Source organism: Lissotriton helveticus, chromosome 5_1, assembly GCF_964261635.1.
Source record: "Lissotriton helveticus chromosome 5_1, aLisHel1.1, whole genome shotgun sequence".
Taxonomy (NCBI): Eukaryota; Metazoa; Chordata; class Amphibia; order Caudata; family Salamandridae; genus Lissotriton; species Lissotriton helveticus.
Window position 1 is genome coordinate 131,433,471 of NC_136065.1, and position 18,302 is coordinate 131,451,772.

An 18,302-nucleotide genomic window follows, 5' to 3' on the forward strand; every position below is an offset into this window, starting at 1 on the left:
GGTTACTTCGTATTTTACATATGTCCTTTTTATTAGGGGCGCCCTCTGGTTGAGCCAGATGATCTACCGCTAATAAATGGTCCGGGTGGAACTAGTTTACCAATCAGTGGGGAGTAGATAGGCATGACAGATTACAACGGGGGACAAAGGTCTGCATTACCCACCCTTCACTACTTGCAAAGACTAGACAGAACATTTCTATTCCACGTTATTTGCAAACAGAGAATACCTCAAAGGAACTATTCCTTGAACAATAAATGTCCAAACAATCAATCAATCAGTGGGGAGAAAAACAGGCATGACGGATTACAACGGGGGACAAAAGTCCGCATTACCTATCCTTCGCTATCTGCAAAGGGAGACAGAATATTCCTATTCTTCTCTGTTTGTAGACAGGGAATATCTCAAAAGAGCGATAATCGATAAAAATCGATAACAAACAATCAGTGGGGAGAAAGATAGGCATGACGGATTACAATGGGGACAAAAGTCTGCATTACCTACCCTTCACTATCTGCAAATGGAGACAGAATATTCCTATTCTTCCCCGTTTGTAGACAGCGAATGTCTCAAAGAGCAACAGAGCAATCAATCAATCAGTGGGGAGAAAAATAGGCATGACGGATTACAATGGGGACAAAAGTCTGCATTACCTATCCTTCACTATTTGCAAAGAGAGAGCAACGTTCCTATTCGTCGCTGTTTGCAAACAGAGAATGTCTCAAAGAGAACCAATACTTCAAGTAGCAACCAAGGCTAAATGAACCAATCAATGAACAATACCAGTATTTAAATACCGATTCCAATATAAACAATCAATCAATCAGATGGATAAAGTCATCCTATCAATCGGACGTAAAGACGTCCTACTTAACCTTACCCGGACCGGACCGTGTGGACAGTTCTTCGCCTTCCCTTTCCAGCACCCGATCGTTCTCTTACTCCATGTTTTTACCGCAGCATTCCTGTGGGATCCCAGTCAGGACAGTAGGTCGCTTGAGAGAGGTCCGTTCGGAATCGGTGAAGTTCATTCAATTGGCAGCCGGACGAGGGCCCTCTCAAGGCAGGTATACTCCAATCGTTCAGATGTTCACCCCATCGTCTGGACCTCTCTTACCGGACCTTCTGTCGCTGATGGGCCCCGCGTTGGGACGCCAATTGAGGAAAAACAGCCCAAATTACAACCGATGCCCAGGCTGCTGGCACAAGACGCCTCTTAGTTCCCATTTCGATCAGTTACCAAATAAAGAGACGGGCGCTGGAAGCGGGAGTGCAAGAACAGATTTTTATTTCTCATGAGGAGAGCCTGTCATTTCGGACACGCGCACAATGTCTTCAAGAGGTGCTCTAACAAGTTTCTCTGAGGCTCCGTCTTTTATACACAGGTTTATGATGTACAAACATTCCTTATTGCAATAAAGAAACTTTGAAGTACGAAAAGGCACGTTTGGAATCCCAGCTTCAGGCCTATTCCCATGCCTGTAGCTCGGATGTTGTTTCCCCTCCCAAATGTAACATGTGATTGTAATCTTGCAGCCGGACATTCCAACAGGACACGAGGGCAAGAGGGGGTGGTCAGATCTAAGGTTGGGCAGGCGATAAGATCGGGCACTTCGGTTGGTGTATCATGTTTTGCTATGCGGGGCCGGGGGGGTACATCCATGAGGCTTTGTTTTATGACTTGAGACCGGGTCAAGAGGCCAGGTGTAGCCGGGGGGGGGGGGGTCATCAGAAGAGGGGAATGGTGTTCCTGGGAGGAATGCAGGGGGTGTCGGTCAGGCAGGGGTGTCACTTTTAGAGCAGGGTCGCGCAGAGGAAGAGGGTTTTATGGCCTATGCATGAGAGACCGGGGGCTGTCGGGGATGCTTGCGAGGCTGGGGAGTGAGGGGGAGAGAGAGAGGCTGGCTATCGGGAGTGGGCAGAGAGGCCATGGTAATCAAAATGGTTGCTGCTTACGCGCACGTATGGATCTGAAAAGGACAAGATGGCGCCGATAATGATTACGCCACAATCCAGATTTTTTAACGGTCCTCCCTTTTCAACATATCTAGCCAGCATGTCAATTTATGTCTATCCCCATTATATTACGTATTTCGATATCATACAAAGCTTTCGTACGTTCAGCTTCGAAATTCGGAGTCTTAGGGTACACGCAGTTGGTAATGAGTGAACACAAATGAACGCCGCTTATGTACATATACATTGTCATTTTCCACAGGGGTCGCAGTTCCGACCCCTGGTTACACCTAAATGTCATCCATGTGATACCAGTTAAGTATTTTGCAACACATTTAGGCACTGAGCCATAAATGGTATGATAAAAAAAGAAAGAGTACTTTGAAATGATATGAGCTTTAATAAGAAGTCCGTATAATAATTTCAATATTGCAATGGACAGGCAAATCAAGGGAGTGGATGTTACCAACAGCTAGATTCATGAAAGGAAATCCGTCTCGCAAAGGGCCAGATTCTGAGAATCTGGCCCTTTGCGAGCGCAATTTTTGCATTTGGGATTAATCATCCCAAATGCAAAAATCGCTAATTGCGAAATCGCATATTTGCGAGGAATTGCATTTAAGGATTCTCTATTTGAGATTCCTTAAATGCAATTCATTAACCAGTTTTTATTTGCGAATTCGCTATTTCTGTGCGCTATTTACCACGAAGTCTGACTTTGTGGTAAATAGCGAAAACTTAGAAAAATGCACGTTAGTGCCTTTTTCTAAGTGGTATGTTACACACACACATGTCCTTTGGACATGTGTGTGTGCAACATCAGGCTACATTTACATTTCAGGGGTGCTACAGGGTGTCCTTTGGACACCCCTGGCACCCTTGAAATCGCATCCTTATTTGCGATTAGCAAATTGCTAATCGCAAATAAGGAATGACTCCTCATTCATTCCTATGGGCCTTTGGGGAGTCATTCCTTAATTGCGATTAGCAATTTGCTAATCGCAAATAAGGAAGCTGTAGAAATCGCAATTAAAATTGCGATTTCTACATGAATCCCGTTTTGCAAGTTCTTAATAGCGATTCCTTAATAATCGCTATTAAGGACTCGCAAAACTGGACAATGATGAATCTACCTGTTAGTGAGCAGCTTAGTTTTTTAATAGACTGGAGACAGTTCATCAACGACAATTCAATGCCTGGATGAAGCCCATTACAGTAATCCAGTCTGAAGCCAATGAGTGGCACCTGGGGCACCTTTAGCAGCTTCAGCCGGGTGTGTTTTTTTATGAACATCATTTATTATTATTATATTATATTTAAATTTATATGGCGCAACAGCTACCCGGAGGTTTCCCGGTGCCTATGGACACAGGTTAAGAGAAAGAGCAGCCATTAGAGCTTAATGATTGAATAACCATGTTTTAATACCTTTCCGAAATTTGACATAGTTATGCTCAAGACGGAGTGAAATTGGTAGTGAATTCCACAGTATGGGAGCCAGTTGGGCACAAGATCGACCACCCATCTGAGCCAGTCTGAACCTAGGAGTCACAAATTTGGCCTGCTTGGACGAGCGGAGAAGGCAAGTGGGAATGTATTGTTGACCTAAAGCGCTAAGATAGCTAGGCGCCATCCCGGCGTTGATTCTCTGCATGAAACAGAGTGCAACTTGGCAGATAAAACCTCATATTTAATGATAAAATCAATAAAGCCGGTTGGATTGACTGAAAAAAGAAAAGAAAAATGGACAAGGGAGTGCATGAGTGGAAGAAAAAGAGGGTGGTTAGGTGTGAAAGGATGGATGGAAGTGTGGTTGAGAGGATGGGTGGATGAAAGAATGGGTGGATAAAATGATGAATGGGTGAATGGATGGGGGTGAAAGGATGAATGGATGAGTGGGTGAAAGAGTGGGTGAGTGAAAGGATGGGTGGGTAAAAGGATGATTGGGTGAAAGGATGGATGGACAAGTGGGTGAAAGAGTTGATGGATGAGTGGAAGGAAGGAAGGATGGATGGATGAATGAGTGGGTGAAGGGATGCGTGGGTAAAAGGATCAGTGGATGGAAAAATGGATACATGAGTTGATGAAAGGATGAATGGGTGATGAATAGATAGATGGGTGAAAGGATGAGTAGATGAAAAAGTGGGTGAAATGATGGATGAGTGGGTGAAAGGATAGACGTGTGTGTGAGAGGATGAGTAGGTGAAAGGATGGGAGGATGGATTGCTGAAAGGATAGGTGCATGAGTGGGTGAGCAGATGGGTGGATGAAAGATGGCAGAGTAAATGGAAATCTGAGAAGATGGATGGAGGAGTGGATGGAAGAATGAATGGATGGATGGATGGATAGATAGTGCCTGGATAGATGAAAGGATAACAAAGCAAATTAAAATCTAAGAGGACAGATGTATTGGAGACTGAAAGGATGTCAGAGTAAATGGAAATCTGAGTTGATTAAAGTATGGTTTGTTGGGTGAAAGGATAGCTGAGCAAATGGAAATCTGACCGAATGGATGGGTAGATGAAAGGATGACATGATAAAAGGAACTCTGAGAGGAAAGATGGATGGCAAAGTAAAAGGAAATTTAACAGGGTGGATGGATGGACAAAAGGATCAACTGAGATATGAAAGGCTTAAATGATGGATGTGCAAGTTAATGGCTGGATGAATGCATACATAGATGATTGATGTCTTAAAGGATGGATGGTTAAAATGGTGGAAGATTGGCTGATTGATGAAAGAATGAATGGATGACAGAATGTAAAGGTGAACTGGTGGATATCAGAATATGAATGGAAGGGTGAAAGGAAAAATGGATAGATGCTTGGATGGAAAAGACAATGTACCTCTTCTAGGGAGGTTCTTCTGGTGAGGTTCAGGCTCACTAGCTTTGCTTGCTTGGTGCCATCAAACCTTTGGTGTAAAGTGGGGGTGTTTTCATTTTCTGGCTACTCCCTTGAGAGGCACAATGACCCCACAACGACCATCAGATGAGAAGAAATGGAGACTGGGCCCTAATTCCCATAAATAAATATTACAGGAAGAAGTAACTGTGGTAACCTGGTGCAATCCTAGTAATTTCACCAATGTTATTACAGCATGATTAGCACGTGAACGGTTATGATATTTACAGAATCACTCTTAGGTCTCCGGTGAATTCCTCAGTGTTGAATTGCTGTAATGTCTGTGTGTTACAGTTGGTTGGTGTTACATCCTGAGTTTGAGTAAAAGGGTGGCACTCCTAATGATGTCAGGTATTAGAACCTTGTGAAAGAATATTAATCTATCATTGTATCATCTCCACCACCAACATCAAAATAATCACAACACCACCATAGTCATCATCACTACCATTACAACTACCATCATTGGATGATTGGCCCAGGGAGCTTTTTTCCTTTAGGCCACCTTGATCTTACGGGAGCGAGTGCTTTGATTGGTTGCCAGCAACATGAGATAAATGCCATTACAGAACTCAGGGACTTAATCCCCTGTCCTGAAGTTATAAAATAAATAATATAAGGGGGCTGGGTAGGAATGCAATGCCCCTAGTCCCTGTGAAGGGAGGGGGGTGGGCAGAAGGCCCCCAAGGCCAAAATAAAAAAAAACAGAAATGTTTGTAGCAGGATCGAAAAAAATGGATGCCCTGGGGTACATTCTTTAATTAAGTGGAGGGGCGTGTGGCCCTTCTCTGTACGTGGGACCCCATCCCCCAGGGCCCAATTTATGTAATAAGTGGAGAGGAGATGGCCTCTCCTTCCGTTTTTTTATTATATTTGGCCCCGGGGGATGACTGAGGGAGGGAGGTTGAACGTCTCCCTCCCTTCCCCTTAGATTTTGGCCTCAGAGCCCAAGAAGGCTTTGGAGGGGAGCTGCATGGTCCAGCTCCCTTTTTGTATTGTATTTGGCCCCAGGGGATGTGGCTCCCTGCCCTTCTAAGGCTCAAAGAGTGGGGATGCGCACCCCTCCCCTCAATATATATGTTTTGGCCCCATGGGATGGGGTCCTCAGGGCCCAAAGGACAACCCTTAGTTGCGCACAGTAGAGTCTGAGTGCAGTGTGGGGTTGGCAGTCTGCTGGGGGTTTGGCCACAGGGCAACGCCACAGATTCACCCGTTGCTACATATGGGCAAAGGCTTGCGTTGTATGCGGTTGGCCCCTTGCAGGAAGTTGGAAACAGGGCCTGGCTGGAACAAAGGCTTTGCGGCTAACCCCCCGACACGCACAAGCAAAGGCCGTGCACAGCTTGGGGTTGTGTCTCTGGGTGGTTGCCTGCGGGGAGCTGATGTCATCAATGATGACATTTGAGATGTCACCGGTGATGTCATAAATGATGTCTTAGAACATGTCATGAGTGAGTGATGTAATATGTAAGTTTTTAAATATTAAAAAATTCCTAGGCAACTCAGATCCTGAAGGATGGCAGGTACAACACAAAAAATAATAACAGAAACTAAAGTGTACTAAGCTAATAACGACAAAATATACGACAAAATATATAAGAAAATATTATTGTTTAAAAATATATATTAAAAGAACTAAATCAAAATAATCTTATTGTCAAATATTGAAATGTTCAAAACACATACCAAATGTAAGGGCATAAAATGATACAAAACAGTATTTGAGGATCAAATATACATTCAATAATAAAATATAATACAGAGCATTAATACAACAAAAGTGGGTAGGATGTAGATCTCTACGTGCGTTTCGACGTATCTGGTTCTTTTAATATATATTTTTAAACAATAATAAATGAATAATATTTTCTTATATATTTTGTCGTTATTAGCTTAGTACACTGTACTTTCTGTTATTCTTTTTTGTGTTGTACCTGCCATCCTTCAGGGTCTGAGTTGCCTAGTAATTCTTTAATATTTAAAATATTGTTGCCCTGTCCTAGGAACTTCCACTAGTTACAGGGGGTCCCCTTTTTATACATGATGTAATATGTAAGGTCATAAGCACTGCATGGCGGGGCGCAAGTTATAGTTAGCTGTGCTAACTATAACAGGTGAATTTCTGTATTTGTTTTAGTTCAAAACCTTAATGTTGTCACTAACATAGTCACCTAACTATAATGTCACATTAACCTTTGACTTTTTCAGTGAATGTCTACAATTTTTCAAAACAAAAACATCTAATTATCAAACCTAACTAATATGTCACGTTAAACTGTTTCTTTCAGTATAAAAATGGCCTAAATCCTAACTAATTTTAATTTGTTAACATTGTTACTTAATTCTCTGACTCTATTATTTTCTGTGAGAAAGTTTTGCAGTATCCTTCAGTGGTCCTGTGTTGTGCTGGACTTACTCCAAAGCTAAACTGTTTTGGGACATTTTTGGCAGTAGTAACTTTAGAAGTTTAGCTTGTGAAAAGCAAAGTGTTTTCTCCTCTTGTGGGTGGGTGTCTGTATTTGCATGTCCCTCCCTAAACTCTTCTTTACCTCTCCCTGAACCCCTACTATTCATGTGTAAATACTTCCCGTGCTCCAGGCACACCACCTGCCCTTCCCACTTTTACCACTACGTTTGGGTGGGAAATCTCCACGCATGAGGTAGCGACTTCCGCACAGGAAAGAAAAGAGTGGTGCGACGGAGGTCTCTTCACATAGGTTAGTGAATAGAATTTTGCAGTGTATGATTAGTACTACTGTAGTACTACCTCCCATAATAAAAAATGAAGTTTGTGAATAGGGCTCTATGGGCCCAATTCAAAAAGGTAAACGTACACGTTTGTGTACGTTTACATTTGTTTGCTATTCACAAAGGGATTTACGAATAGTATCTTTATGAGTGTGGAGTCTCCACACATAAAAAGACCTGTGTTTTTATGTGCTGAGCTCGTAAAGATACTACTCGTAAATCCCTTTGTGAATAGCAAACAATCGTAAACGTACATGAAAGTGTACATTTATCTTTGTGAATCAGGCCCTATATCACTACGAAAGCTAGCTTTAAGGACATTTACTCTAGCTGTCTCTTTTCTTTTTGGTTATTTCAGTCACTATTATCAGATACTCTACAGTACTGATACTGTTTGCGAGGCAAGAATTATTGAAAAAGTGATGTAGATCTGAGCCGCAAACGTTACCAAGTTTACACAAAATGTCGATGAAAAAAGTAATTCCTGTTTCTCAATTAAATTCTTCCACAAATGTATTTGAAAAACGCCAGCTGTTTGTATTACTGATGTACAAAGTTCATTAAAGGTAAAAAAGGAACTGTTATTCCACGGTATTGTTCTGTTATGTTACAGCAGTCCTTCTTCACATGTATAAACATTGCAACATTGTAGCAGACGTTGCTTCCTTCATTCACCTCTCCATGCGTACGCAATGCTACGTCATTGCAATCTTTCCCAGTTCGCCATTGGGTGAGAGTAAAGCAACAGACACTCTGTCCCTCCTCACAAGTGGCTCAGTGATCTAGGGTTAAGCTACTGGGGGACTACAAGTTGCACCCTGGCATTCCCAGTGCTTAATTTGGGCCGGTGGATTCCGGTGCTCGGCACCGGCACTTAATTGTCAGCACCGGCTCTAATGACAGTCCACCACATGGTGGTGCTGTCTTTTTCATTTTGAGCTGTGTTCATTAAGTTAATAGACTTTGAAAATGTATAATATTAGGATCTTGTGCCATTATTATAGCTTTGTGTAGCCTGAAATAGTCTGAATTGTCACATTTGTAGTAGTGCGACGGTTAGGGGTTACGCTATTACTGCCATTGGCAGCTCTGGCAGGGTATGGGTGGTGTAGGCTACAGTGGCCTTCCGAGAAGGGCCTTGGCACTTAATTTTTTACAAATTGAGCACTGGAGTTTCCTCCTATGAATGACAAATTATTTGGTGATGTCACTTCCCCCTGACAGCTGAAATCTCTGGATAAAGGTAAACAGTTCCACAGAACTTATAATTCCAACAGGGCAGATACCTGTAATAACCGGCCCCAAAGGCAATAAGTAGCCACTACAATGAAGGCGTAACTCTCTTAAATCCACACAATAACAGTCTTGATTTTTCAACTCAATCTATAGCACCTATGTTTTATAACATATGTTACAATCATGTTTAAATACTAGAAGACAGGGATTTATCTTATCGCATGGTCTTTTCGTTTGTATGGCAAAGGCTCTCTTCATGTTGCATAAAAATAGAATTGTGCACCACCAGGGACACTTCAATGACCATACTCTGGATTGTGTGTGCCAGCAAACTGACATTTTTCCTAGGATGGCGAGAGGCCTGCACCCTGCTCCAGAAGGATGCTCAACTGGTGCACAGTGAACACGCAGGGGCGGCTGCCCTATCATGGCCCTGGAGCATCGCCCCTCTTGCATTTTTTTGCCCCTCAGCTCCTGCAGATGTAAATATAAGATTTAGGTTTTTTTCCACCTGGTTAGACACAGTGCTTTAATTTCAGGCCTGGTGCCAATCAGCATAAGTGAGTGCGCTGGGCGGGCAGGTGTCTTTGGGACTTTACAACAGGTTTACTTTAAAGTAAAGTGCACATGTTGGGTTGGACGGGGGGCCTTTCTGCATCCAACCCGGCATGCGCACTTAAGGCTTCTCCTTTGTGCAACACTAGTGAGGGGGGATGGGTTGCAGATCCACCTCTCGGTCTCTTAAGGAGTGCTGCGTTTCTCTGCTCCAGCCAATCCTGGTGTTGCTCCTATGCTGTTTGATAACATAAACAGCAGTGAAGCAGCGTCTGGACTGGCCCAGGATACGCAGGCAGGCCTCTCTGCTATTGGAACCAGCCATGTTGAAGTTCAGCAGTGCCGGCTCTCGCAACTTTCTTCTGTGCAGTCGGCCTTGTCAGAAAACGAGAGAATGTGTTAACGTGGCATCCGCAGTGCTTAATTTGAGCTGGCGGTTTCTGGTGCTCGGAACCGGCACCTAATTGCCAGCACAGCGGTTTAGACAGTCTGCCACATGGTGGCGCTGTCTGGCTAATTTCGTTCTGAACACAACAACAGCTGTTTATTAGTTCAATTTACATTTACAGTGACTAATACCTGCCTCCCAAGCCATTCTTACAGCTTTGGGGGCCCGGAATAGTATGAATTGTCACATTCGTAAGAGTGTGATGGTTAGTAGGCGTGTTTGTACTGACATGGGCAGCGCCGGCAGGGGCAATGTCTGGTGCAAGCTGCAGTGGCCTCCTGACGAGAGCCCCGGTACTTATTCTTTTACAAATTAAGCACTGGTGCATCCTAGCCTTAGTAAATCTTGCCCAAAATTCTGTGAATATTCAGTGAGGATTTCCGTGTGCCCATGTGCTACGGGCGGGTGACCATACTATACTCCCGGCCTCTTTAGAAGGAGCAATCCTCACACAACCACAGGCTGTGCAGGATGGAGATTGTTCATTGTAGTACTACAAGGTGTCTTAGGCAGCTCTGATAAAATGTCTCATTGCATTCGTCTGCACAGATTTTTCGTGGGTTTGAATGTTCCCTCTTTAATTTGTTTTTATTAGTGACTTGTTCTCGGTCTTTCTTCTGGTTTGACTCACCAGGCTGCTAAAATGCAGTGTTTCGTTCTGTGTTTCGATTCATAATGGGCAGCTTTATTGCTTCAGCTTTCCCTGTCATCTTGTGTGGGCAGCTGCTTTTACTCGGCACTTCACAGTCCCTTTAAGTGGCGACGGAAAGACACAGAGAAAAGGGAAGGAGAGTTCGAAAACCATTCCCAGGGGGTAGTGGTGACCCCGCTTCAGCACTTATCCTTGTAGCGTTGACGCACCGGTAGGAGGTGAGTGAGGGCGTCGGGGCTTTGATTGACATTTCACCATCACTGCCAAAGAGCCCATTCCCACCTCCTAACAGAGATGGGCCAGACTTTTGTGAAATTATATTTTCAATGGGATGTTGCTAGAGAGGAGCCGGAAGGGCTGGGGCAGTGTTAGGAGCGTGTCCTATGAAGTCGATTGGGTGTTATGTCAGAACACCAGGAGAGAAATCTATTTATCAGCCTTCTGACTTCCAGGCATGTTCAGCATAAGCACAGGGTGAGGCCCTGTGTTATGGGAATGGTCTGAAATGCATGCAGGGTTAGTGCTAGTATCATACACCTGGCACTGATTTCCCAGTTGCAACCAGAGGAGTGCAAGGCTGTAGAGAACTGCAAATAGCATTCTATGAAATTAGTCTGTGCTTTGTTTAAGGGGGTTGTAACTGGTGGGCATGCAGTTTGGGGAACACTGTCGCAAATATATTACTAAAGGATTGTGTGCAAACATATTACTAAAGGATGGTGCAGTGGTGCACTGTCATCACATAAAGCACATTTCCACTGGAATAGGCATTACATTTTAACAATAATGCAATTCTACTGATGATTTTATAAAGCAATGATTTGCCCACTCTTTAAAAAAACAATAAAAAAAAAAAGAATTCTCCTGAACCTCCCTAATGCTAGTCAGGCTAGCTCACTTTCCTCGCAACGTAGCACTCATCCGCAACTTTTATGCCTCACCACTTTCAAATGTCACCAGCCGCCATTGTGAGCAGGTGAAGAACATGTGACCGCTCAACGCTGCACCTCACCCTAAACACAAGTGTAGACACACCTGCTGCTTCTGCTGCACCGCCCCTCCAACACAGGCCACACTATAATTATGATTGCATTTATATAGCACCCTGATGACGCGTCAAATCCCTTTCCACCGGGTAGTATGCTGCTCTGGAACCCAAGGATAGTGGTTAGCTCAGTGTTATTGGTTACTGTTCGTTATTAGGATTAGCCTTGTGCGTTCACGCAGACCATTCCATGTACTCATTCCAGTTTCTTTATGGTGGACTAAATTAATCGTGGATTGGTTGCGATCATTAGTGAGTGGGAGGTGTGAGCTCTTGCACATGGTAGGTTGGATAGATGAGTTTAGGTATTGTTAGGTTGAATAGGTTTGACTTTCAGTGGAGGGAGGAGAGTTTGTGATTTTGTAAATGCGTTGTGGGCAAATTGGAGAAATACAACAATAGAGAATAAGACAAACATGCATGTGTCAGAGTAGGTTGTGCTCAGAGAGAGGAGACATACAGAGGATGGAATGGAAGCAGAGGAGCATTTGAAAGGGAGAAGAAAAAAGGACAGGTGACAAAGAGAAGTTTTAACGAAAGTTCAATGTTTAATGCTGGATTTAAGGAATGCAGAAACAATTTTTGAGAAAGCATGCAGTTTGAGGATGCAAGAATGTTGAAACAACATTATTTAGTTGTGAAAATTGTGCTGCATTAGGATGCAGATGTATACGCCACCATCAGAAAGACTTACAACTTCCTTGCACCTGTCAAAAGCGCACATATCCGAATTCAAACTTGAGACCAAAGGCAGGACATTGGAGCCTTACACATCGAGTCCAGGTGCAGTCCTTCAATACCTCAGTTGTCCAGTATCAACTGGTCTTCCTCCCAGGTACCCCTAATGTGAAGGAAACTGCTGGGCTCCCACACCAAAATTGTCACTGGCCCACACTCCAAATAACACAACAAATGCACCTCACCAAATCGCACTGTGGCCCCTCAAATGGTTAGGCTGTGTTCTGGCCCACTCCCAGACTTCTGTCACACTGCCCATGACAGACGTGATTGGAGTCACAGACTTCGTGAAATGTCAAAAACAAAACAAACATCCAAATTCAATATTCAATCACCAGGTGCTGGACGAAGGAGGTAACCCGAATTGCTGGTTGTCAAGATTCTTCATCTAGGCCAACCACCATCATAATGCATAACATGAAAGTTCAGCCAACCCTATCTGAGTCGACTGTCAGAGCTCATCAAACCTTAGATTTCCAGGATGCCATTCATAAATAGGTACTAGATGTTACTTCCATTTTCAATTTGTTTTTATTAATGTTAGGATTAAAACGCTTCTTGCCAACAGAGCTCCTTTGCCAACACGTTTCGTTCCAGTGGAAACAGCCAGTAGAACTTCTACAGGGCAAGGAGTAATAAAGACACATACACATATATTACATCTACATGAGAAGTGTTGAACACTAAACCACTTCTAGTGCTCAAGGACCCAAGTGTGAGCACTACTTAAAAGATAAACTGAAAGGTTATTTGAGACCTACGGAACTCTAAGATTTGATAAACTTGTAGAGTGGACTCAGATAGCTTGTAGATCAATTTTCATCTGAAATGTCTCTTGCTACCTTACTTTGGAAGATCTCTTTCAACATAAACTTTTATCCGAATCAAATGTCCCATAACGGTCCTGAATAGAAGAGCTCTTCTGCTTCAATTCACCGCAGCTTGTTTGTTTTTGTCGCCAAACAGGGCTGCAGAATACCTTAGACTCAGAACGTTTCCTTGTTATGGATTTCCACTCTTCTCCACAGGCTGTCCACACTAATTCAGTTTTTTCCCTTCACAGTTCCTTGGTTTGTGACTCCTTCTGTTCACGCTTGCTTGTGTCCACTGCCAGGTATGCTGACTGGTGTCTCTTTCCAGGTCGGAAAACTTGCAAAAACATTTTGACATTTGAGTCCATTGGTTTGTGTCTCCTTCTGGACATGCCGCCTTGTGTCCCCACCCTGGCACATGAGATTCACACGCTTTCCACTCAACATTTTTCTCACTTTAGCAGAAGGATCTGTGTCTCCTTCAGGAGACACTGACATGTGCCCATTCCTGGCCTCGCCAGGGTATAGGGTTTACAATGCATCTTTTTCCCATTGCAGCTCTTTTGTCTGCGTCACCGCCTGGGCGTGGTTCTCTGGCTTCAGACCTCCACTGGCCATTCTTCCACTCTGGCATTCTCCCAGTGGCTGCAGGGTAGGGGTGTACCTTCAGCGGTGGATTGGCTGCCATGACCCAACTATGATGCACTCGTCACCCCATCCATGTCACAACTTTCTGCATTGTGGCATTGCTTCAAAGACCTTTGACAGGGTCGTTTTGGTCATCAGTGCAGCCCTGCCTGGCTTGCGTCCTGTCCTGGACACACTTCCTCGTGTCTGGTCCAAGACACGCTAAGGTCAACACTTTCATTGTCTCGCTTGCTTAGACATAACGTGAACAGCACTTGACACTACAATCCAACAGTTTGTGTTTTCTCTTGAACTGGATGAAATTGTTGACCTCAGGGCACAAATAAAACTTATCTTAGTCTGGACAGCCCAGATTGCAGCATCTTCCTCAAAAATTCACCAGTTCATGAGTCCCCCTGGACATGCTCAAATGACTTCTTGACATAAAACATTGCCTTTATCTCTCCTCATGATATCTTTTGCAGCTTTTGGCACAGGTTTCATGCAAGTGTGCCCTTTCTCCAGGAAATGATGTAATTGTCCTTTTTTAGATGCCATCTGGCACACTGTAGGCTCAGGTTCCTCTCTGGATGTTTCTTCCTGGCGCCACTGGCTGAGTCATACTGCCTTCCTGCATCAATCTCTCCTCCTGACTGAAGACACTAACTGGCAGATTTACAGGCCCTCTGTGTGACTTTTGTGCCCCCGTTGCGTCACTTTTGTGACACAGCAGCGGCGTAAATGTTGCGGCCCATTAACAAAGTGACTCATCTATGGAGATGCGTCACGTAGTAGAGCCCTGCGTCACTTTATACCTGCGTCAGGTATAATGTATGTAGGGGGGGGGTTTCCCACGCAAAAAGCCATGCAGAACTGGCACAGTGAAATCTACAAGATGTCCCTGGGTCACTCTACGCCTTCACTGCGTCAAAATCCCTACGCCTGCTCAGACCAGGTGTAAGGAATGACGCAGGGCTTTTTGAATGGGACTCACCCATCTATTGTGGTGCAATGCTGGAGTTACATCACTTTCATGAGCAACTCCAGCAGTGCGTAACTTTTGCACCAACAGATGTGTCAGAATTTCTGGTGCATCTGTTAATCGTTGCGCCATGGAGCACTGTTTGTAAATACAGCGCATCCATAGTGGCACAAGAACATTTGGTGCTGACGTAAGGAAACTGACGCATCTACCCAGATGCGTCAGTTCCTTGTAAATCTGCCCCCAATGCCTCCCAACTCCAACATACATTTCATAGGCTCATGTTCTTTAAAGGACTCATACCCATTGCAGTAATGTTTTTCTGTAGGGTAAGCACGTTTATGTTGAGTGCCGTCGAGTTGTTTGCATGGTATTCTGTTTGTGGCAAAGGTGTACTGTTTAGTATCAACACATAAACTCAAACGCGCTTGTATTTGTGGAGATGTCAGAAGTGGTGGGGCGCTGTTGAGCCAAGATTTACACTATTACTGATTATTCATAGCAGTACAGGACAGTTTGAATGGGCTACACATTAAGGACCTGAGTGGTGTGTGAAGCACTATCTCCGCCCTGTCCAGGGCATTAACAGAAGATGCCTCCATGGGCATTAATTTGGAGTAGCTGGGTATAGAAGGTTTGGCATTTAGTTTGTTATGTTATGTTATGTTATATTGTGTTTATATAGCGCACGGCTACTCTAAAAGAGTGTCCCGGCGCTTTCCACATGCAGCTCAGTGTAAATAACACAACAGACAAATAACAGACCACACAGCAAAAAAGGAGAGAAAATAGAAGGCCTAGAGGTTAAAAAGCCAGGTCTTTAGGCTCTTCCTGAACTGAAGCAAATTAGAGGTGCTACGTAAAACCATCGGAAGCAAATTCCAAAGCTGAGGGGCCTTGAAGCTAAAGGAGCGACCCCCAGTGCGGGCCTTTCTCACACGCGGAATCACGGCCATGAAAAGAGATTCTGACCGCAGTGAGCGGGCTGGACGGTAAAAGGACAGCCTCCGTTGCAAATACCTAGCGCCTGAGCCAAACAGTGCCTTATGCATCAGCGTCAAAGATTTAAACATGATCCATTTCCGGATGGGCAGCCAGTGAAGCGTCTGCAGCAGTCCAGAAACTCGTGCTCGCCTGTGAAGGCCAAAAATGGCACGAGCAGCAGATTTCTGCGCCACCTGCAGGCGCTGGACCAAATAATCCGGGAGACCTAAAAAGAGGGCATTGCCCTTTTATACCCCTGACACTGCCCTTCCGAGAGGAAGGAAGTACAAACAAATTCCATGCAGCGTTTGCCAATAGCTGGAATTACTGTTCCTGGCCAATACCTCCTCATGGAATGCATTACTCCTATAATGAACTACACCCCTAGGAATGGGGCATAACTCTGCGGACACTGAATTGCAATGTTGAATGTCACATGGTATTCCCAGAGGGGTTGAACTCTCTCATTTATCAACTGGTCTGGACAGGTGGTGGATGAGAGCAGTGGCTTTCCTACAGGCTGGTGTGGGGTGGGGAAAGGGAAGATACGAACAGTAATTATATGGGAAAAGTTAATGGATGCTTTGGGAGGGTACGTCACAACTATTAAGAGAATAGCGTGTTGTGTAACCACCAACATTTTCTTTTTTCCCTTATTGCTTTCCCGTTGTAATGCAATATTCAATAAAAAGAGTTTAATAAAAAAACTTCTAATGTCCTATTCAAAAATGATGCATTTAAACACCACAAAACTGAAGCTAAATACAACTATGAAACATAATTGACTTCACCTAATTTCGATTTTGCTCTAATCCAAATATTACTTTTACCTTTCTTATATACATTATGCATGTTAAATTGTACCCCACCCATCAGGATTTCCTTGTATTATTACTTGTGCTTTCTGATGACGTTTAATTGCTAATAAATAACTGGTTAACCAACCTTTTTGTTCTCTTATTCTATAGCCCTCATCTGCAAGCTATTTAGCTGTGCCCTGCTGTGTAATTTTCAAAGCACAGGGATGCATGGTATTAACAACAATACAACGCATCCCTGTGCTTTCCCCTGCGCTGGAGCACAATTGGCTGCCATGCGCCACCACAGGTATCCTTGCATCATTTTGCAAGGGTGCCTGCACTGCTGGGATGAATTTTGTTTGCGCAGGAAGGGACACCTTCCTACACAAAAACAATCATTAATGTAATTTTCCTTTTTCTATGTGTGCTGCAAAATGCATCACACATAGAAAGAGGGAAACACAAGGAGAATTAAAAGTATTTCTCCTCGTTGCGCCATTCCTCTACCTCCCCTGGGGAGGCATAGAATTTCGACGCATTCCCAGTTTTGCAAAATGTAAATCTGGTAATGCGTCAAGTTCCATGTATGTTGCTGGGCACTCCCACAGCAACACCCATGGAACGCCCCTTTCACGCAGAGTAATGCTTGAAAGGGGCCCATATTTACAAGGCCACGAAAAGTCACACAGGGGGACTATATGTGGCCTTGTAAATATGGGCAAGCCCTTTGCGCCACCAGTGCATCATTTTTGATCCACCGGCGGCGCAATGGGCTTGTAAATAAGCTACTCAGTTTTTACATACCCTCATTACACTCCTTAGCACAATGTTTGTTAGTAACAACATCAGGCTCCAGACAAGAAAATGCAGAACAAGAAGACAAGTCACCAAGGCTTCTATCACTTCAGTCTTGGGATCTGAACCCCATTTCAACACAGACCCAGCAGCTTCCATCACTCTGGCTCTTCAGAAAGGAGTTGAAGACCCTCATCTTCAAGCAAAACTTCACTGATGTGCACCTTGGGATGATGGACATCTTCCCTCTCTGCATCCTCGCCCTCTTCCTTCTCCGTACTCCTCTTCTCTTCTCCCACCTTTGTACCACACCCCATTGCTTTCAAGCTAGGTCCACTCTATATGAATCCCCAATGATCACATTGGAAAACTTTGCAAAGTGAAAGCAGGATCACTCACCTGCATGGTGTAACAAATTCTCCCTCGAGATCCGGGGATCCACTCCTCTTAGTTCAGAAACGACATCCACCATTGATATCTTGCTTCTTCGGTTTGCCATCGATGGGGTGGATACTGGCTGCCGCAGTGCGGTGGATGCAGGTGACGCCTCTTTCCATTCAACCTGAGCCGCTGCTCACCTGAGCGGAGAGCGGGGAACCTGAGAAGGAGCTCGATCAGGTTACAGGAGATGGAATTCCAAAGGATTACCATAGTTCAAAGCCACTTTACTGACATTTCAGAGCTACCTGATAAAAAGGTAAAACTGTTATTATGTTTTTTATGCCCTACCTCAGTGTCTGACTCTGAAGTCTAATTCAGGAAGACTTGTGCTTGGATGTCAGTGTCTGCAGTTAGTCCCCCAAATGAAACAGCAGATGCTCCACTCCCATGTGAACCACAGATAGTCCCTGAATCATAAAGTACATACTCCTGTTTGAAGTGAAATACAGTAGGTTTCTTGGCCGCATTCCATAAAGTGAGCACTGCAAGTGCTAATTTGAGACATAGGGGCAGATTTACAAGCCCCCTACGTCACTTTTGTGTCATTTTTAACATGAGAAAAGTGACGCAAAAATGGCAC

General features: G+C 44.1%; 1 protein-coding gene across 1 annotated transcript in view; it reads right to left on the minus strand.

Annotated features, from left to right (window-relative positions):
* The window catches only part of B3GALT9 (beta-1,3-galactosyltransferase 9), a 33,618-nt gene extending 15,854 nt beyond the window's left edge, over positions 1 to 17,764 (minus strand). The window contains exon 1 of the mRNA XM_078640823.1: positions 17,681 to 17,764. Within this exon, the coding sequence (XP_078496949.1) occupies positions 17,681 to 17,686 (6 nt within the window). The 5' untranslated portion in view covers positions 17,687 to 17,764. The remainder of the gene's footprint in view (positions 1 to 17,680) is intronic.
* Positions 17,765 to 18,302: the final 538 nt, after the last annotated feature.